Genomic DNA, 21,954 nt, shown 5'->3' on the forward strand with positions numbered 1-21,954 from the left:
TTTAACATTAGCCTTCAGCAGTGACCACGGCAATGATGGAGGGTCTTTCTTTTAACTTTTTTTTTTTTTGAAGTTCTTCTGATTCAACTGTTGTGTTTGTTGGGGAAATGGGAATAAGTTAGGGGTTGTGGATTTGGAAGGGACATTGGGAGAGGATGCAGGGATCGCCCCTTCAGGTGAGGCAGGGATGTGGGAAGTGGGGAGGAAAAGGTTTCTCACATCTGGATATAAATAGCACCTGGAAAGCCTGGTTGGGATTGGCCAGAGAGGGTTTGCTTCTATACGGGTTTGGTAGGGAAATGGTAGATGTTTTGCAGGAAAGAAGGAAGGGGAATTGGAGTTCTCAAGTTTTAGGAACTCTGTCTGTGGGTGTCTGTTTGTTCTAAGTCATTCTGAGCTGTATGAACTGGGCAAGATACAATTCTAATAAATAAGTAAATAAAACAAACCAGAAAGGCCCTTTTATTTTAAATCACAAAACGATTTCCATTTTACCTTCTCTAACATAGCCAAAAGCACCGAGATATTTGCAATTAAGATCAGACATGTTCCTGCTCCCTGTAAACTGATTATACTGAAGGGCCCAAAGTACAGCATCCCCTTCTCCAATGTGCCTGAGCAACAAAGCTTTTATATTTCCAAGGACCTTTTCCACCAAGGTTCACTCAGAAGTTATACATTAACAAAATTAGGTATGTGTTATGATTAAGAGTGTGCAACATTTGCTATGATGACCATTTGTCAATTCACACATTCTGAGGAGACAAAAGGAGTCTCCACTTCTGTTATGCTAAGTCAGCATCTCTTAGAGCATGAACCAGCAACCATTTCACTCCAGGGGGTTCAGTGGTCCTTGAAGTTTGCCTTTCTCTTCTCCACAAAAGCAGTCATGCCTTCCTTTCGGTCATCCTGGGAGAGAGAGAGAGTTCTTAGAGGCCTGGTCAATACAGTAGGGACCACAGATGAACTGTCTAATAAACTATGTACTCACTGTAGCAAAGGTAGCATAGAAGAGTCTTTTCTCTGTGTTATTCCCCTCAGATAATGTTGTCTCAAAAGCTGAAAAATAAGAGTGTGGTAAGTGCAAAGGGATGTATCTGGTAGTCATCTTGGTCTGAAACAAAAATAAATGCAAACAACTCTAGAACTCTTGGTTCAGAGATGATGCCTTTTATTAAACCAACTAAGAAATCACAAAAAATATCTTTTTCTGCAAGTTTTCAGGCACACACACACTTCCCTAGGCTCAGGGAAAATTCAGGATGATAAAAAGTTCCTATAGGTAGAAACTAAACTCCATTTTTGCACAGAGGAAGCTGAAGGTGGAAGTCTGTTCCTTTGGATCCATGAGGGTGTCTTTATGAGCTGCTCTTTGATGTGCAGATAAAAGGATGCCTTTCCTTCTGGTGTTAGATGGCAGAAAGGCAGGGAGGTATAAAAATCTTTCTCGCTGTGGAGCGCTGAAGTTTAAATCCAAAATCAGCTAAAATCCAGTATTGTCCATATTTCAGGGATGTGTTTGGAGCCATATTGGTCTGAGACAAAAAGAAATGCAAAACTCTAGAACTCTTGGTTCAGAAATGATACCTTTTATTAGACCAATTAAGAAATCACAAAAATATTTTTTTGCAGAAAAAGATTTTTTTTGCAATTTCTTAGTCTATTACAGGCATCATTTCTGAACCAAGAGTTCTACAGTTTTGCATTTCTTTTGGTCTCAGACCAATACTGCTATCAAATACATCCCCGAAACATGGCAGATGCCGAATTTCAGCTGCTTTTGAATTTAAGCATCATTGCTGAACAACAAGAAAGATTTCTGCACCTTCCTGCCATGAATCCAGAGGAGCAGACTTCCACCCTCAGCTTCCTCTGTGCAAAAATGAAGTTTATTTTCTACCTATGAAGACTTTTGACCATCTTCAATTTTCCCTGAGCCTGAAGAAGGGTGTGTGCACCTGAAAGCTTGCAGGAAAAGTGGGGTTATAAAAGTGGCCTAATAAAAGGTATCACCTCTGAACCAAGAGTTCTAGGAGTTTTGCATTTCATAAGCACAAAGGGCATTTAACAAGCCCAAGATAACCTGACCCCAGATATGACTATACAGTTGATACTGCCTCACCCCAAATTCAGAGTGAAGATCAGAATTATCCAAATCACAGCTCCTCCTCCCTCCTGTACCCCAGTTGGAATTTCTCTAGAAATTCCTTGGCATTTAAAAAGCAGGAGACTTATCCCTAATGCCACATACAAAACCCTAGGATACAGCAACAGCTTCATTTACATGAAACAAATGAAGATTGGAACACCATGCTTAGTACAGTTTCTTCCAAGTGCTCAATGACACTCAGCTCCAAGCTGTTCCCATTTCACAATGCAGATATTTGTATCAACAGAAATAGACTGCCCACATTCTCAAGAAGGGAATCTGGGGGCTTTGGCAACAGGGTTGGGAAAAGGATGGGATCTGGACACATGGATAAATCAGGGAGGCTGCTTGGAACTCTGGGACAAGTATATTAGCTGGATAGTTCTGCTAAAGTGATCAGAAGTGAACGTGTTAATGCTGACATACACACTGTCCCTGTAAAGCTGTGGTATGAAGAAAGGAGCCACTCTGCCCCGAGTGAGAATTCAGGCAGCCTCTAAATGCACCCCTGTACCAGCTACACTCAGCTCCCATTTTCAAGGGCTACAAAGTATTTTTCTCTCATTACTACTTCAAGTTTGGGGTGCTTCTCCTAGAATAGATCAAGTCTGCAGCCACAGAACCCAAGTACCTTCCCCCCCATTACCATAGGAATAGCTAGTACCTGCATTGACTGCTTCTTTGGCTATTGCTACCACCAACTTGGAATTCCCAGCAATTTTCTCACCACAACTGATGGCTTCTTCCAGCAGTTTTTCCACAGGGAATATTTTACTGACAAGGCCTAAGAAGAACAGAGGCAAGTTACTGGACAGACATTACAGTAGTGCACTCCTAACATCCAGCCTGGCACAAGAAGTCATGCCACAGCTTAGCAAGTTTGTCAGGCACAGACAACACACAGCAGCCCAAACAAGATCCAGCACCTCACACTGACAATGCAGAGCTTTTAGGGCTGCTGCAGGTCCACACACCAGGGTACAGAACCTCAGATCAGTCTGTTGGCTCCACAAGTGCTGTCCCACTGAAATGAGGCTTAGTCGTGGTCAGAGAAATGCCTGTATAACATAATTTCTCTTTCCACAGAGATGCCCCTTTGGGGCCACATCCACTACCATCCATCCATTTTGTCTCAGGTGGTTCATAGTGCCCAACACCACCATGCTGTCATGCTAGAAGTGGATCAGTTGTTTGCACAGAATCTGAATCTGACCATTCAAAGGCCTGGGTACAGCAGTTCACGCCATTCCCATGAGGCTGAAGGGCTGGCAGAGCCAAACAAAGAGTAGGCTCCGTTTCCTTTCAGGATCTTTATTGCTGATTGCTCTTGTGACGGACAGAAGCCAGCTAGACTGAATCTGCATCTCAGGATGTCTTAAATGTCTTCAAATTGAAAAGCCCTCTTCCAGAGCAAGCATGTTTAATTTGATCTTAGCAAGAGAGGTAGCAGAGAGCCACACGTCATTTCAGAGTCGATTTCAAAGAATGTCCAAGTTCAAACTTTCCACTTTCTTTGGAATCACACTCCTAGCAGAGAAGTGACAGCTGGAAATGGCCAAGTGATGCTTGCCAAGGCTAGCAGGAATACAAGTAACGCAAGTCACACAGCACAGGGCTTGTACATACAGGCATCAAATAGCCCAGCAACAGGCATCCATCAAAGCAAAACACCCCATTAGTGAATGGAATTTATACACAGGGCTCCTGGCTGTCATATTAGACAAAAGCAGCCACAGCATGGAATGAACCATAGCATGTATAGCCCAGTTCTACCATGAAGATGGCATGAAAGGGAGATGGATGGGGCTCCTGCCCTTTTATATTTTTAGCAGCACAGTAAAGCTGTGGGTTTAAGAGAAAGAGAGCCCTCTACCATGCACCTGACCACAACTCCAGCTGGAAGCAGCACAGCTCCCTTCACCCCCAACATGAGCAGCAGGTCAGAGGAGATCTGACAACCCACAGCATCCAAGGGCTTCTGGGCAGAATGCAGTCCTTAGGTCCCTGCCCCTTGTTGTGCCCCTTGAGCTGACCTCTCCACTACCACAGTCATGTGGGACTGCAAGCACAACATTGGAGGATGAATAGTTTTTATGAGCAGGAAGAAAGTTTTACCTCACAAATGCTTTACTGGCTTCTGTTTTTCTTCACTGCCCTCCTCTGAAGTACTAAACGTTAGTCACAGAAAAAGCTGGGGGGTGCATTAGCTGGGATGCACTGGTGCTCCTACTGGAACTTCAAAACCTCAGAGGTTCCTGGCTCTAAGGTCTTGCTCTGTTGCTCAGGATCAAAATGGTCACCAAATACGAAGTTAGGAAGAACTATTTCTTCTAGTTAGATTGACAAAGACTTGTGCATGTGTGGCAAGAAGGGAAGCTGGGATGGAAGTAGCGGGGAGAGGTTGCTGTTTTCTCTAGTGTGGGGTTTCATTCTTTTCCCAAGGTTGACAAAATATTTCTCTGCCACTGCAGTAGCAGGGCAATGGCAGTAGCCTTATCTCCTCTATTTTTACCTGTAGCAGGTTGCAAGATGTTTTTGGCTTGTAGTTGTGGGTGACAGTTTGGAATAAATGTTTTTTAAGCATCTGTGTAGATGGTTGCCTATGAATGCAGATGGCCTGAAAATCATCAGTCATTAGGCTGCATCCTCTGATAAAAATCCAGTCAGGCATGCTGGTATGACACACTCCATCTGCTGGTTCTGCAGCACCAGGGTGAACTGGACCAAAAATGTAGCAGAAAGAAGCTGCTGCACAAAACACTCGTTATATGTGTTTTGGTAGGGCTGGAAGCCCAATGTGGACCAAGGGCCCCCTAGACCAGGCTGAGGAAGTACTCTTTATCCCAACTATCTTAAGTATAGGGAAACAGAGAGCCATCCATAGGCAGCAGATCCCTGAGGAAGGCCATGGAGTAAGTGATATGGGTTCCATTACCTAGCTCAGCGCAGAGATACCCCAATAACTAACAGTGAAGAAGCTGCAAGCTGGCTTGGGCTCCAATATCTAGCTGAATCACTTCCTCACTCCTACTGCCTCCATCTCTTCCCATGTAGGACCACCTGAAAAGGGCCCAATTAGAAGGCAGACACACTTGTGCCCATACCTGCCTCTTTAGCTTCCTGAGCAGAAATTCTGTCCCCAGTGAGGACCATTTCCATAGCTAACGATTTGCCCACTGCTCTCGTGAGTCGTTGAGTCCCACCAGCTCCTGTGGGAAGAGGAAGACAGCAGTTAGATTACAAGGTTCATTAAGAAGGAACTTCCTAGACCATGGGTCAGGTGGTTTTGCTGCTGTGGGCTGCTGCTTGTGAGCTGGAACCCTGTTGCAGGAACAAGGCAAGCAGTACGACCCTGGGGATGCCCCCTCTGTTGCCCTGGCTGCAGCATGCTGCCAATCCCCCCAAGCTGCTCCAGATCCAGGGTCTTTGCAACCCAAAACCTGTCGTTTGTAGGTTGCCAACCCTTGTGCTTGACAAACATACTCTGATCTCTCACAGATTCAGAGGCAGCAGCACAGCTGGGAGGAGGAAAAAGATTGTGCAAGGAAGGCAAACTGTTGGATCTTCATGGAACACACAGGTGGAAACAGGCATTTTTCCACTGGCTAGCCACTGCTGCCTCGCTGGCTTCTAGAAACTAGCTCTGCCCTTGGGCTTGGATGTCACCTTACCCCACTACAGAATTAGAGGACACAGAGTAAATGACAGAAGAGTGTATGTAATCACTCAATTATACACTACAATTATGCTTGACATGCAGCATGGCCCCTCTAACAGGGCCCCAACAAAACTGTGTGATGGGTATTCTGCGCATAATGCTCTGATGCAGATGTACACTAATTAAAATGAAAGTATATCCAGCTACTAAATGACCACAAGGTTCGAAATGAATCAACAATCATATTACCAGATCTACTAGGGGGACAAAACTCGTTAGTGGATGAGAAAGCAACCAACAACATATATATTGCTGGCATCAAGGATCACCTTGACTCAGCAGAAAAAGAGAACGGGGCTTTCAGTTTTATTGCTAAGGCACACGCTAGCATAGCACATCATTGGTATGGAACAGTTCACTCAGATCCAGTTAAGAAAAAGAAAAGAAAACCAAGGTTAACATTCAGACCCAACAATGTCTTATAGTACACACTCAGAAACAAACACCATATTTACTCAATTCAAAGATGAGGGGTTTTTTTCCACATTAGCATGGGTAGGAAAGACAGGGTTGGGTATGGAGATGCAGCCGCTGCCTGTACCTCCACCCCTGTAGCATTCAGCCCCCTGTCTCCTCGTTTCCCAACACTTGGAAGCCTGTTATCCCGCAACTGCTACAGGGCAGGGCTGGAGCTGAAGCAAACATATGCTCCTTCCTCTGGGCTGCAGTAGGGATGGAGCTTACCAGAGCAGAAGTAAGGGTCCCCCACATGACCCCTTCCTGCCCCACAGCATTAGGGCCCCCTTCCCATCTCCCCCTGTACCCAGGCAGCCTCTGCCTCCCCACCTCCTGCCAACCTACTTCTGCCTTACTGCCTGTCCCCCTGCCATTGTTTTCCTCACTGCAGCAGGGAGAGGCACAAATTTAAGGTGACCCACCAATAATTACATTCTATACATGGAAAATTCTAATAAAGTTCAGGAAAGAAGTGTTCAGAATCATTCTGGCATTTAAAGGATGAATGGGAAAAAACATAGGTATGGCCATTTAAAAAGAGAAGTGTGTGAGAAACAGCTAAGGAAGGAACTTTTCTAAAAATAGCAATGTTTCTCTCTGCGACCTCTATGCATGCTTTCATAGAGGCACTCAGCAGCCACTACACAGTTAGAAGCCATTTGACATTTGCACTAGAAAGCCTGAAAAGTAAGAACTCAAAAGTCATAAAAGTTGCTTTGGTTTTGACTGGTCACAGTCACATCTATATCTGTAGGACTAGTCAGCATCTTCTATACTCTGGGTGCAGGTATGTAGCAGGTCTATAATACTATTATTTCTAAAATGCAACCTTGTCCAGTGGCTTTAGGTAACTAACAGTGACAGGGGCTGGAAGAAGCTTGGCCACACTAAGTTATGCCTACTGAACACAAAGAAAGGAATTCACTCAGTAAAAATTACCTGGAATGGTTCCCAGCAAGATTTCTGGTTGTCCAAACTGTGCCTTCTCACCAGCATAAATGATATCACACATCATGGCCAACTCACAGCCACCACCCAGCTTTGGAAGACAGAATAGAATTAGGACCTGTTCAGTGCCACTTTGTACACAATGCTAACTTGATCTACCTACCTATTGGTCCCCATCACCATCGTATCAGATGCCCTAGCACAACCTACGCAACATTCTTTGGAGGTGGGAAAATGCTATTATCCACATTCCACAGAGGGAGAATGAAGGCATAGGCTTGATTCAGAGACCTAGTCAGAATCATAAAGGAAGTCTGGGGCTGAGCCAGTAATTGACATTGTAGTTTCCAAACTCTGTCCAATGACTGAGGCACTGAGAACATCCAAGGATTGGCTCAGGAAGCCCAAACCAGTACGGTTTACAAAGATAAACTGTATAAAACAAACTGTTTCAAATTCAGCTCCTTTCTTATATAAGGACCCCAAAGGGGTGAGAAGAGAGGAAGTTAAAGCAATAAACTCCACAGCCAGGACTGCAGGGAGCTCTTTGATAGATATGTCTGGATGTATTTTCTTTATTTCACTGCTGTGACTCAGTCTTTCTGCCCAGATTCACAGTCCTAAGTCTCTTACATGTGTTATTAAACAACCCTTACCTGATTTTTATTTCTAATTTACAGAGATGGAAGAAAGCTCCCCACTGATGCCACCCTCAGCACAAGGTATTTTATTATCCTTCAGCAATGAGAGAATAACCCCAAATGTCCAAACCTTACAATGGTTAAATCTGGAGGCAGCACAAAACCGTCTCATTATATCTTAAAGGGAAAACAGTCTTAAGAATGTTAAAACTCCCATTGGAGCTTGGCATGACTCTCCATGGAGACACCTGTGACAAGAATATAAACTATTCCTATGGTATGGCATTGACACAGTAGCATTCTTGGTCATGTGAATGTGGAAAAGATTACAGAATGGGAAACCCAGACTTACAGCATAACCATTAACAGCCGCTATTACTGGCTTTCTGACTGTAGAGACTCTGTTCCAACCAGCGAGGAAGTTGCTCCTATAACACTCCTGAAAGGTGCTGTTCTGCATTTCTTTTATATCTGCTCCAGCTGAAAGACAGTTTATTTTTTATATGGGATAAGCCAGAAAAAAAATCACTGTGCTTGATTCTGTAAATAAACAGCAATGGATTAATTTAAATAAAATTTCAAGAAGCCCTTAATTAGCAGTCAACTTGAAATCTTGCAATTTCCAAAAAATAAACCTAACCTAACCCCACCCCACCCCACCCCCAATAAGTACTGTAGTTTTCACATATCACCAAAATCTTCCCTACTACTTTCCCTTACCTTCACGTAGTGATAGGAATCAGACAAACAGAAAGCATGACATGTTTTTACCAGGGGAATGAATGAAACAATTGGTTGGAAAAGAAACATTATTTTATCTGATTACTTTTTCAGTGATCTTAGAAGTTACTTGTAAAAGTAAGTAAGTAAAAGTACACAGATAAAGATATGATGCTTAAGCCCTTTTGCAAGAATAGTTGTCACAAGACAGGCCTAAAAGGCATGATTATGAAACATCCACAGCATTAAAAATAACCTTCTCCATCCTTGGAACTGTACGCAGTTGCCAGCCACAATTCAAGACTGACTTGTTCTGTTTAGAAACAATTTTGTTTCCTAAAGGGATAGGATCTTGTAACATTTGGGGCATTTAAAATAAGACTCAACAAAAAGCTATAAAGCATCCTGTAGGGAACAGCCCTTCACTAGCCTCTGAGTGCAGGATAGGACCAAAAAGATATTTGCTAGTTCTAAGAGCCTGGAAGATGATATACTGATATTTGCACAGGTGTAACCTACATGGGTTTTCTCCACCAATGTAAACTGTATTAGGATCCAAGGCACATAAGTGAGCAGCAGTTCTGGGGTAGCTGCACGCAGTAGGCAGCTATCATTGCGTTTCACCGGTAAGTGGTAAAGTACATACTTTGAAACTGAAATCATGCGCACCAGCTACAACAGAGTCTGTTGATCCCATGTAGACCTTGTCAGCCACCTTCAGACCCACAGATAAAGCAATCATCCTTGACTGTGAGGAAGACAATCATCCTTGACTGCCACAGATTGCTGCTGATGGTAAGGTGTACAAAATAGCTTGTTTATCTGTGGCAAGTGCCTGCCCCAAGCTAAGTTGCAGAGACACCTATACTGGTGTAATTTACCCAATTCATTCAGGGGCAATTCAACACAATGGGATTAAGCTAACCCAGTGTAGGAGCTTACCCTGTTTGCCTGTTCCTTTCTTACATCTGCGTAAACATGTCATCTGCCCAGGTCCTAAAAGCTTTTTTACCTCTACTGCCATTGCAAAGCATGGCCTGGCAGAAATGTTTGGGGTACTGAATGGCCTGGTTAATCCAGCCTGTCTCCACCTGGAGATCAAGCCTTTTCAGTCCACCGTGATGAGTCTGCCGTTTTGCAGACAAAATTACTCATATTCAAGCAGGGCTTGGGAACCACCACTTTTGCTGCAAAGTCAGAGTTTAGGATTGAGGAAGTGAAAACTTGTCCCATTTTTATGGGTTGCTTTAAATCACTGTTACTCTCTGATGCAGAGGATGTACTTAGAAGGATGTAGAAGACCAACTGTGAACTAAACCTATGTCTGGGCTGGCTGGTGGAAGTCAACCAGGAGACACTGCAGCCACTGCTGGCATAGGCTGTCAATGCCTCCCTTCAGGAAAACAAGATGCCAGATATTAAGTCTACAATTGTCTGGCCCCTTCACAAGAAACCCTTATCTTGTTGCCCCTCCTATTCTGTGTGTATGAGGCCACTAGGCAAGGTTGTGTGGAGATTAGGAGTGAAGCGATGACACCCAGCTCTACTTCTCTCATTTGACCCAAACTCTGGGGTCTCCATCCATTTTCAAGTACCTGATAACTGTGTGTCCATGCATTTTTGAAGGAAAGATGACAGCTGGACTCATTTTTCCCTTAATTCTCACATACCCTCTTGGAAATAGAGGTATCAAGAACCATACAAATCTGTCTTTCCATAAGAGTATGGTGTCCACACACTTCCTCCACCAGCAACAGGTAACTCATGAAGCAGACGAGTACCAGCTCTAATTCCTACACATCTCACTTTCAGAGATGCCCAGTTTGCTGCTCCAGAGATCTACATGTTGCCCACTATCCCCACCTGCAAAGGCTTTCTCATTTCCTGTGATGACAATGGCTCCCACTTGAGGGTCATTCTCAAACAAGTCCAGTGCCACCTTCATCTCATTCATCAGACCATCACAGAGGGCATTTAAGGCCTTGGGGCGGTTCAGCTGGATCACACCTATATTCTGCTTAGTTCCTTTCTTCTGCACCATGATGTACTGGAACTGAGCACCTGACAGGAAAGGAAAATAATTAGTTGTTGCAAAAATAAGCCTCTACCCCCTCCCTCCCACCAAAATGGACCTGCTTCCTTGATGACTGGATCCTACCCCAGGAATTCCCTTTCTGTCCTCCTCTGCTAAGCCCCATCTCCCAATATACTTCTACTGATGCCTCTAACATCCACGTTCTCCTGCATTAGTAGGGAACAGCCTCCACTACTTGCTTGCTCTAGGCTTTGAGAGTCTGGTCTGTCAGCTTGTGTCTTACACCAACCAGTAAGAAACAGAATAACTAAATAATAACATCAGGAGCAAAATCCTATTTCCCTACTGCAACCCTCTCTCCCCTCCAAATAATAACAACAGGAAGAGAATCTGTTTCTCTTCCTGTTGTTATTATTTGGAGGGGAAGAGAGGGTTGTAGTGGGGAAATAGGATTTTGCTCCTAATGCATCTGCCTGTTAATGCCTTTGCTGAATCCACTTAACTGTAGATTCAAGATTCCTGTAAATTCAAGAAATTCCTTTGAAAAGAAAGGACAAATTATCATGCAAGGTCTCACATAACTGCCTTGCTGCACCTCCAACCTCAGCTCTGATTGCCTTGCCCTTCTGCCACCATGCAGACAACCAGCTCAGGTGTTCAGGCAGCTCCTCCTTGCCAGCTGATGTGGTACCATGATAAGTTATTACAAGAGTCTACCCAGATCAGCACTAAGATTTAGTCCTCATGGCAAAACATGAAGACCGTACATCTTTGAGGCCCCCTGGATGGCTGACATACCCTTACAGTCACATCCGTTCATGAGTCAACATAAAGGCCTGTAAAAATAATGAGATATGACCAGCCCAAATGGCTCAGTCCAGTAAAGCACCAGAAGGCATAAACACATGCTCCAAGGGCAGAAGGGCTGTTCAGACCCCTCTTGCAAAGCACATGTGCTGAACTAGGAGTCATAGCACGACTCAACCCTCCCCTTCCACCAGAGAAAAAACAGGTCACCAAAAGAGCCCCCTTGAGCCGAGGTACAGGGCTAGCAGAGAGGGCACAGACACCCACACAACCCTGGCATCATTGTTACCAGCCGACTGCCCAGGCCAAAAGCCACGTGTAGCAGAAAGCAGCCCGCCAAGAGGGCTCCGAGCAGCACCCCGAGAAGGCTAGAGGGACTCCGAGTATTTCGGGAGGGAGGGAGGGAGGGACGGGCGGCCCGGCGGTCCACACTCCGGGAAAGGCAGGAGGGCGCTCGGGCTGCGTCCAGGGCCAGACCGAGAAGGAAGGGGCTGAACTGACTGCAGGTAAGATGTGCACAGGCCGGGCGAGCCGCCCTGTCTGCGCGGAGGGGCGGGGCTCCCCGAGCCCGCTCCAGGAGGCGTTCCCGCGGGCGGCCCCGGCCTGCAGCCAGGCGTCCGCCCTTGCGGCTCGGCTCAGGCTCGAGCCAGAGCCCAGCCTCGGCCGCAGGGCCCGGGGGCCCGAGCCTACTGGAAGCGCCCCTCCCCGGCCCGCTCACCGGCGGCGCAGTGCCGGGCCCCGGCGCTGGGGGCCGCTGACGGCAGCAGGAAGCGCGCGGGGGCGCGGGCCCGGGCCGGGCGGAGCAGCGCGCGGACGGCGGCGGCCATGGCGGGGCTGGGCTGAGGCGGGGGCGGGACTGCGGGCAAGCGGCGCCGCCCCGCTCCTCCCCCAGCGCCTGGAGCACGTGTTGAGCGGGGCCAAGCGGGACCCTGGCGGAGCTGCCGCGGAGCACCTCCCACGCCAGCGCTCGGGCCGGCCGCCACAGCCGCCTCTGCGCGCGGGCAGGGCCGGGCCGGGCGCTGGAGGGAGCCGTGTTCATTCGCAGCGCCGGTTGCTTCAGTGCCTGGGAACGTGGTTTCCTTTGCTTCTCCACCATGCGATCCTGGCAGGGGAAGCACTGTGTATCTGGCTCCATGCAGACAGCTCGGGATAACTGCTCGTCTGGCGTGGTTTAGTACCTGCCGAGGCCCTGGGGCTTAAAGCGCACTGTATGGAAAGGGGAGGCTCCCCCCTAGCTTGCTCCTGTGACCGGGTGGCTGAGCGCAGGTGAAACCCGGGGGCATCCGAACCCCGAGCCTCCGGGCTTGGGTCTGTATGTAGGATGCCTGCCAAAAGACTTTGGAAATATCTGAAGCCCCTGGTGGGGGTGGAGGATGGTTGCCAGTTCAGGGCCACTTATGGTCCTGGATTTGGACTTGATTTGCCTTGGAACACCAAAAATTTCTTTAAAAAACCCACCTGATCCTTGGGGTGGAATATGACCCATAGCTGAGGGGGCAGAGGATATGGGAAATGAGAAGGCCAGGACCAGACAGAGACTGGCTATGGCAGTCATGCTGCCTGTCAGGTGGTGGGGGCACTAAAACGGTGCTCCTGCTGCTGCTGATACATGCTGCTCTAGTCTTCCCCCTCAGAACATGTCATTGGCAGAATCCAGAGAGCCAGCCGTGCTTTCTTTTGGAGCACCACATGGGAGAAAGGTGGCAAGGGTCAAGCTGTGCAAAACAAAACGGTCCTGAGGCAGAGAGATGCCAGACATCCTGCTCTTCCTCTGGGCCAAGTACATGAGCCAGGTTTGCAAACTGGCAGCAGGGGGAATCTAAAACAGCCAGCTTGTTAAGTATTTTGTAGGACAGCTGCTGTGACAGTGGCAAGTGCACACAACGGCTAGTGGGAGCCTGTGTTTTCTCCATGGTTTTACGAGATCCTGAAGCGCTTTCAAGAGAAATACAAACTGCACAATGCTGCCCTAGCAACCCTGGTAAACCATGCAAAATACAGGAGGTGGTAAGGACAAGAGACGCTACATCATCGGTAGACTTTCTGCCTGGTGACAGCTGCCAGGCCATGTGGGAGCGAATCTTCCACAAGGACCTGCAGAAGAAGCAGAGACCTGAACGGGCAGGCAGCCCACTGGGCACTCCCCGTGTGGGCATGGAGAAACAGCGCAAAGCAGAGAGGTCCATCAAACCACCCGAGACAAACCTGCCACTGGCAGGCAGAAACAATCGACCACCTCTTTTGGGACTGCCCATACGCCAGAGAGGTGTGGAAGAAAATCTGTGTGCTACTTCGAGTGGTCACAGGTTTCAGAAACCTGACCAGGGAAGCCATTCTCTATGGGCACCTGACCAGACAGCAAGGGACCCTGACAGCTTGCTTCAACCAGTTCATATCCTGCTTCAGATATGCACTGTTGAAAGCCAGGATCCTGCTCATAAACAGACACTCAGACCCCACAGTTGAGGAGTGCATTAAAATGGGACGAAGTGAAATGTACTGGTACTACAGGAACACAGAAGAGTACAATGGGAAAGAAATGGCAGACCTCATCTGGTGGAGAGGGGCATAGCATAGACTTCAGGAGTAGACCTCTGAGGAGGGCAGGGGTACAGGTAAAGAGATGGGTGTGTGGTTGCACGGTGCGAACTGTGTAATGGGTTTTTAGCATGCTTTGAGCTGCCACATGACCCAGAATTATATAAATATTTTTTGGGGGGGGAAAAAAGTTCATCCCCACCACATGGATCCCCCACTGGCTCACTGAGTAAATCCCCAGCCTTGTTTTCAGTGCTGGAGTAGCCAGTAGCTACACAAAAGCATTTAGCAGCAAGGAGGCCATCAGCTGGGTGTGAACTGGCCCTTAATATCCAAGATGACAGCTTTAGTTCAAAAGCCCTGCTCCCTCACTAACTCCTTGTAGATGCTTGGTGTCAGATGTGCTTGTCACTACAGTCTCAATAATACTGTATTTACCTGAATCCAAAATGACTTCAAATTTAAGATACCCGCCCCCCACCAATAATTACATTCTATATATGGAAAAGGTACAAATTTGTTAGTTTTTCATGTATAGGATCTAATTATAAGATTATTTTCTTAAATTCATCCTCTCCACTGCCACAGCAAGGAAAGCAACAGCAGTGGGGGAATGGGGGGACAAGTGGTTGTGGGGGGAAGCAGCCCCCTTGTCCTCTGCCCCCACCACTTCTTCCAGCAGCCTACCCCCCCTACAGTGCCTGCCCCCTTTGCTGCCTGTGCCACCCTGCAGCTTCTGCCCTATTACCTCACTCCCCACAGCCTCTTCCCAGTTCCCCTTGCTTCCTACAGCCTCCCCCCTTTTCCTCCCACTGCTTATTGTCAGACACCTGTACAGCTCCATACCCTCCCAGAAAATGGAGCCCATGGAAGTATGACCCCTGCCCAGCCACACAGTAGCATCCCAGAACCAGCGTTGCACTACTGCTGATTGCCAGGGCGGGGGATGGAGCCTCCATGTGCTCCATGCCCCAGGAGGGAATGGAGCTGGAGCCACATCTGACAGTAGGATGTGGGGAGGGAGCACAGACTGCAGAGGCATGAGGGTGGGAAGCAGAGGGCAGGTGGAGGGTGGGCAGGCAGCTGCCATGGCTCTGACTGGCCTTGACATGTACTTCAGCTGAGTTGGCTCAGAGTCAGCCTACTTTGAGCCTAAACCAAGACCACCCCAACCTCGGTCATTGAGCTCCAGTATGCTGATGATGCTGTAGTTTGTGCTCAGAAGGAAGCAAACTTTCAGTCCATCATCAGTATCTTTACCAAGGCATACAAGAAAATGGGACTGAACCTTAACATTCAGAAGACTATGGTCCTCCATCAAGAAGCTCTTAATGAGCAGTCCCCAGCTCCAGTAATTCAGACTCACAATGAAACTCTGGAAAACGTTGAAGATTTCTCATACCTCGGAAGCCACCTCAAGTGTCCAAAGGCTGACATTGATAAAGAAATCCAACTTCACCTCAAATGGTTCAAGTTCAGCCTTTGGACATTGAGGAAGTGGGTGTTCAAAGATCATGACATCAAATCTGAAACCAGGCTCATGGTTTATCAAGCAGTCGTGATCCCCACCGTACTGTATGGACCTGAGATGTGAACAGCGTACAAGAGACACCTTAAGTCATTGGAAAAGTACCATCAATGCTGCCTTCGGAAGATTCTTCAAATCCAGTGGGAAGTTGCGGCAACATTAGTATCCTTTAACAAGCAAACACCATGAGCGTAGAAGCAATGATCAACATCACTGGGCCGGCCACATCATCTGGATGTCCAACTCCAGACTCCTGAAGCAAGTTTTATTCTCCCAGCTCAATCAAGCTATAGCTTTATTCAGCTGCTACTGCGTGCCTGCCAGAGGTTCATCTGTAAGGCTCTGAAAATAGGTGTCATAGTTTCATAGTTGGTAGGGTCCGAAGGGACCTGAGCAGATCATCAAGTCCGACCCCTGCCATGGCAGGGAAAAGTACTGGGATCAAACGACCCCAGCAAGGTGTTCATCTAGTGTCTTTTGTGAAGTATTTCTAATTGCCCTTCCTTCACAGCAAAGTACTAATAGTCTGCTGTAGTAAAGTTGTGCAGGTTCAACCATATGTTAAAAACAATGAATTGTATGGTGACTCCATCCTATTTCTAACCAAGACAGAGGAGGAAAGTTGTAATATCTATTTCCATTGGAGTCTGCCAAAAAGTGGCTTGACAAACATCCCTTTCATTGTTTAGGAAGAGAAAATCTTGCTTTTTGCAGAGTTAGATTACTGGTTTCCCAGCAACACCAGGCTCTTCCTGACACTTGGGGCAGGCCGCAGCAATGGGATAGCGGTGCTGGCACCCCAGAATTTGCCATAACCCTACCTGCCCTCCCAGAGCTGCCACCAAGCAGCAGGAAGAGCCCAGTGCCACCACCACCCCCAGCCTGCTCTTGTCCCATTGCAGGCTGCCACCCTCCCGAGCACTGGGAGAAGCCCAGTGCCACCCTCCTGCAGCCCCCAGAAGTGGCTGACACCACCTGTTTGCAGCCACTGGGCTGCACCATGCCCTTCTCCCTGCCCCTTCCCTAGCCCCAGGCTCCCTCCCTCCCCTTCCTCACCATAGTAGGAACATATCCTCATTTGTTACGTTATAAACTGGGTTCCCTTTATGCGAATTCGATTTACGCGGAGTTTTCCAGGAATGCATCTACTACATAAATCGAGGGAAACCTGTACGTGATCATGGATGTTCCTTCCAAATGTGCAGGTAGGAAGGAGTTGGGGCTATGTTGAAGTGCCAATATCACTTGAAGCTCTGGCTATCAGTGCAGTGGCCTGAATTGCGTTTCTTTTCAAACCATTTATATTGTTCCCTGAAACTTGCAGGCACTGTTTTTCATAATATGCAATATAAATACATTCCTCAATCTTTAAGCTGTTTCTTTTTTGTAGGATTCCTCTCTGATAATTTCCTTGTCCTCAAGTGAATGAGCCTTAGCCATTTACTAATTGTTTTGTGACCTCATATTAGAGTGCCAAGAATTAGAGCCACTTTGTATTAGGCTCTGTAGACACACTTGCTGTAGGAGCTAGTGTTTTAAAGAAGGAATTTTTGTCCCTTTTGGTTTTTACGCCACTGTCCATGTAAGCTTATATTCAACTTGTATGAGTACTAGTGCTGACCTGTGGGGACCTAATGTTTGAAGCAGTCTGCTTGCCCTTCCATTCCTGAAAAACTAAAACACAAAGGCATTTTTCATTATCATTGGTTATAGGGAAGACTGGAGAATGAAACTGTGGGGCATTGGCGTGTGATTTTTTTTTTCTTTTCTTTTTGCCAGAGGTAGTCAGCCTTCCCAGAGTCAGGTTATTGGAGCCTGGTCTTAGTAGTTTGTCTGAAGGTTTTTTTTGTATGTGAGCCTTAAAGGGTAACCTTTGACCACATGGGCTGCTTGTACGTGTAATGAGGTTTAATCCTCATTAAATTAAATAAGTTTATTAAATTTAAAATTGTGTATTTTAAAATGTTGTATCAATGTTTGCACATGGTAGTCTTTACAGCAAATTAAGCCCAGTATGCAATTCCCTGTAAATTCCAGTGGGGAGAGTCACATACCAATCCACTCCACTGCTGTCTTTGGTACTGAATTACAGCAGGGGGTGCATGTAAACCACTAATCCCCTCCGTCACTCCCGAAAGCTCCCCACCCCTCCAAAGCTAGGGATCCAGATGCTAAGCCCCCCCACCAAGACACAGACTCCTGCTCAGTCACAGGCCTCCAGCCACCCACAGTCATAAGCCCCTATCCCACCCCATGCCCCCAAAGCACATGAACTCCCACCCCTCATGAGCTCACCCACCCCATGTGAACTACCCCTCTCCCATCCCCTCTCACCACCCCCCGCCCCGCAAAGGGCCACCTAAAGGCCTTCCCGCAAGCCGGGGACCCCCATGCTAAGCTGTGGTCATCACCACCCTCACCCACCCCTAAACGCATGGACTGCCACACCAATCCATCTAAGAAAATGTGGCAGTGGTGGGGGTGTTGCAAAATGTTGCAGTTCGTTTCTCGGGAGGCGAAGAACTCTCAGACACACACTATTAGCAGAACAAAAGGTGTATTTGCAAATAGGGTCAGAGCAGAGACAGAGAATCTCAGATTACTCTGCCACCGAGGAAAACTCTTAGCTGGCTTTTTATCTCTTTTCTCCTGGGCACGTGTGCAGAAACAGGAACTCTTACAACTCATTTCCGGTTCATACAAACATACATGTGATTACGTCACGTCATCCGTCGCATGTGCATTATAATTAACTACTTAAGTATGCGGGGCGGATAGGCATATATGCATCAGCTAATTACGCACGCTCAGAAAGCTCTCTAGGTCACCAAGAGTTGAAATCCCCCCCCCCCTTTCAAGGACACAGTCAGTTGAATTCCAGCTTCTGTAATCTGCATGAGAAAAGGCTAGAGGGAGGCTGGGGGAGTGTGTGATTTAGTATAAGAAAGAGATAGTAAATTGGCCAAGAGGGGGAAGGAATGTCCTTGGTGGTGTTTCTCCTTATCAGGTACGAGATGCAAACTGTGCAGTTCTAACAACACTCTATTCATTATGCGTTTCTAATAATATTTCTAACAATATCCCCCCTCAAGATGCTTTCTGCTCCTCACTTTCATTTAGGCAAATCAAGATAATTACGAGGAATTTTTCTGAGGACCATGACTTTTGCTGCAGTCTGTGCTTTAAGGGGGACTGCTGCAACTTGCATCCCTTCTACTGTGGTGGTTATCAATCTAGTGAAACAAGGAATAAGGCAAGGGATAAAAATCAAACCAGTCAGAGCACAAAAAAGCACAAACCCTACTTTTCCCCACCAGGGTCCTCCAAATAATTTAAACCACCAGTCTTTACCCCATGTGTTTTCCCACGTTTGTATTGGTACATGGGCTATTTTCCTGATCCCTTTGGCAATCTCTAAGACTGCTTTTCCGTTGTCGTCTATTTGGAGGCAACAATTAGAAAGGTTGAGCTTTCCGCAGACTCCGCCATCCTCTGCGAGTAAATAGTCTAAGGCCATCCGATTTTGGTATATGGCTGCTCTCATCTGAGAACTCTGTCGGGCCAGTAACTCGAGAGCAGTGGCAGTCTGGTTAGTAATTATTTCCAAGACTGCCTGCAACCTGATAATTCTATTTAACAGGTATATTGATGTCCGGTATCCACAACTCCCATCATTAGCCCATGTAGCTGGTCCATAATACTCAATAATCCTTTGAGGAGGCCACTTATCCTCCTTCCACTTTTGGGAGCCACCCTGTGTCAAACTTACATCAATACTTCTCTTGGCCCTTTTCCAATCATCATACAAAGAGACTCCCAACTCATTTCCAACCTCAGATGGTAGCAAAAAGAAAGCTGGTACAATCACCCCAATGTAGCAGGTTCCTACCCACCCTTGTGGTAGTATTGTATAGGCTCGTCGTCCGCAAATCCAATAGTATCCTCTTAAGGCCCTATTTTCTCTATTAGTGGCATTTGGAGGGGCCCAACCATAGGGCATCTCGGGAAACCCCAAGCCTCCTTCTGGACCCAAAGGACCAGCGGCTGCGAGGCCTCCTTTTATGGAACATTCCCATAACCCATCCTGGTTCTTGTTTGTACAATTTGTCCAATCATTACTTTGGTTTGTGGCACTCCAATACTTATTAAACCGTGCAATTGTTCCATCAGGATGCTGCCACACTAGCTGATTATACCCTGGGCTGTTAAGATAATAAAGCTGTTCTAATTTTGTAGGGTTCATCCATCTCACTTTTAAAGTCCATATGCAACGGCTATGTCCCAAACTTTTTCCTGTACCATTATTACTGATGCAATACTCTCCCAATGCCACTTGGGAAAGCTCCCAGCTGCGGTTCTCATCCCATTTTTGACTAGTACTCTTAACATCTGCCTTATTACTCACTAGCCACTTTGGGGCCAAAGGAAAAGCCCTCCAAGGCCACCGGCCTCCGGCCTCTCGGAGCCCCCCACAGGCCCAACAGTTGGTAAGATTAAAAATACCTGCAATTCTTTCCATCATGTCAACATACAAATTTGTCCCTGGGGGAGCAATTGGGGAAAGCGGGGGTATAGGCCAGCGGCTAAGGCTGCTCAATCCTGCTTCTTTCACTATACAGATAACAACAAGGCATATTAAGATTCCCACCATATTTTCCCTTTCATGAGATCAAACACAGCCTAAATGTTTCCCTTTTTACTTTCTTGTCTAATTTTCTGAACTTTGATTAAGCCGTCTCAGGCGCACTTGGAGATCACCAGTAGGTTCACAGCTCCACTTGCTGGCTTCTTGTTCCGAAGACGACTCAGCTTCCGGAGTGAGCTCGTCTTGGGAGTTGATGTCCTCTGACGCTTGTGGATGTCGTTTCACACGGGTATGGTGTATCCAACGATCATGGCCAGCAATCTTTACAGCAGTGTGGGTTGTTAGAAGTACCTGGAAAGGGCCACTCCACCTCTCAGTCAAAGGTTCCTTTTTCCACCGCTGCACCAAGACCCAGTCTCCCGGGGAGAAGTCATGTACCAGTACGTCTAAAGGCAGACGCTGAAAGGAGGCTGCATACCTGTGAAGAGAAGACAAGACAGACTGCAAAGCAATAACATACATATGAAGCTCACTATTACCTAATTCAAAAGTTACATTTTCTCGCATCCCAGGGGGTAAGACTCGAGGCGGTTTGCCAAACATAATTTCATATGGGGTCAATTTGAGGCCCCGTCGGGGAGTGTTTCGAATGCAAGTAAGAGCTAGCGGCAATGCTTGAGGCCACTTAAGGCGTGTTTCAATACAGATTTTGGTGAGCAGAGTCTTTAAGGTCCTATTCATGCGTTCCACTTGTCCTGAACTCTGTGGTCTCCATGGTGTGTGTAGTTTCCAAGTGATCTTGAGAGCTTGCGCGACTTCTTGAACAACCTTTCCCACAAAGTGTTGTACTTGATCCGACTCGATGGACTCAGGCAGGGAATACCGGGGAATAATCTCCTGCAACAAATACTTCACTACTGTAGCCGCAGTGGCAGTCCTGGTGGGCCAGGCCTCGACCCAACCAGAGAGCTGGTCTACCATGACAAGTAAAAACCCGTGATGTCCGGACCGTGGGAGCTCGGCAAAATCAATCTGCCATGCCTGTCCAGGGTACGCTGCCCAGGGTCTACCTCCCATTGGCACAGGGGGGTTTCCTTCGAGGGTTTACTTTCTGGCATGTGATGCACTTGGTAGCAATGCACTGAGCTTCTACATATAGCCCTGGGGCTACTGCTTGGCGGATTACTAGATCACCCATAGCCAAGCCTCCCATATGGGTTCTTGCATGGAGCTGTTGCAGCACCTCCCGAAGCAATGGCCTGGGTATCATGACTTTCCCTCCTGGTACTATCCACCACCCCTGGGAGTTCTTTTCTGCACAAGCTTTCTGTGCAAATTTATCTTCTTCAGGGGAATACTGTGGGACCAAATCCTGAACGTATGGCCATATGGCATGGGACATGGCCTGCCTGGATACCTCCTCCGCTTCTCCCCCAATAAATGCGGCTTCCTTTGCTGCCGCATCAGCCTTTGCATTTCCAAGCTTATGCTTTTCCTCAGCAGCCTTCCCATGGGCCCGCACATGAATGACTGCTACCTCTTTAGGCTGGTGGAGTGCCTCTAGTAGCTTGATAATCTGGGGGCCATTAGCAATTTTATTCCCAGAAGCCATAATGAAACCCCTTTCTTTCCACAATAGTCCGTGCGCATGGACTGTAGAAAAAGCATAGCGAGAGTCAGTGTATATATTAACCCGCTGGCCTGTCCCCAGCTGTAATGCTCGGGTGAGCGCAGTGAGTTCCGCGGCTTGTGCCGACCATGAGCTCGGCAATGACTCCCTCCATACTACCTTATCCAAGGTTACCACTGCACATCCTGTTCGTCTTTTT

At 47.2% G+C, this 21,954-nt stretch overlaps 1 protein-coding gene across 1 annotated transcript; it reads right to left on the reverse strand.

Annotated features, from left to right (window-relative positions):
• Window positions 1–431: 431 nt before the first annotated feature.
• On the reverse strand, window positions 432–12,323 carry ECHS1 (enoyl-CoA hydratase, short chain 1). Its single transcript, XM_090058217.1, has 8 exons — window positions 12,193–12,323; window positions 10,496–10,693; window positions 8,265–8,392; window positions 7,263–7,362; window positions 5,254–5,358; window positions 2,814–2,933; window positions 992–1,059; window positions 432–909 (listed from the first exon to the last, which is right to left on the reverse strand). The coding sequence occupies exons 1-8, from the start codon at window positions 12,299–12,301 to the stop codon at window positions 844–846; spliced, it is 894 nt and encodes a 297-aa protein (XP_089914343.1). The 5' UTR covers window positions 12,302–12,323; the 3' UTR covers window positions 432–843.
• Between the last annotated feature and the right edge of the window lie 9,631 nt (window positions 12,324–21,954).

Source organism: Crocodylus siamensis, chromosome 7 (assembly GCF_052110815.1).
Source record: "Crocodylus siamensis isolate JL-2025a chromosome 7, ASM5211081v1, whole genome shotgun sequence".
NCBI lineage: Eukaryota > Metazoa > Chordata > Crocodylia > Crocodylidae > Crocodylus > Crocodylus siamensis.

Excerpts from the sequence above, each read along its gene's own strand:
- ECHS1 (XM_090058217.1), bottom strand. The coding sequence starts at position 12,301 with ATGGCCGCCGCCGTCCGCGCGCTGCTCCGCCCGGCCCGGGCCCGCGCC. Across the intron at positions 8,393-10,495 it reads AAATGAGAAAGCCTTTGCAG|CTGGAGCAGATATAAAAGAA; the intron begins GTGGGGATAGTG and ends ACTGTCTTTCAG. Across the intron at positions 1,060-2,813 it reads CAAAGAAGCAGTCAATGCAG|CTTTTGAGACAACATTATCT; the intron begins GTACTAGCTATT and ends CTTATTTTTCAG.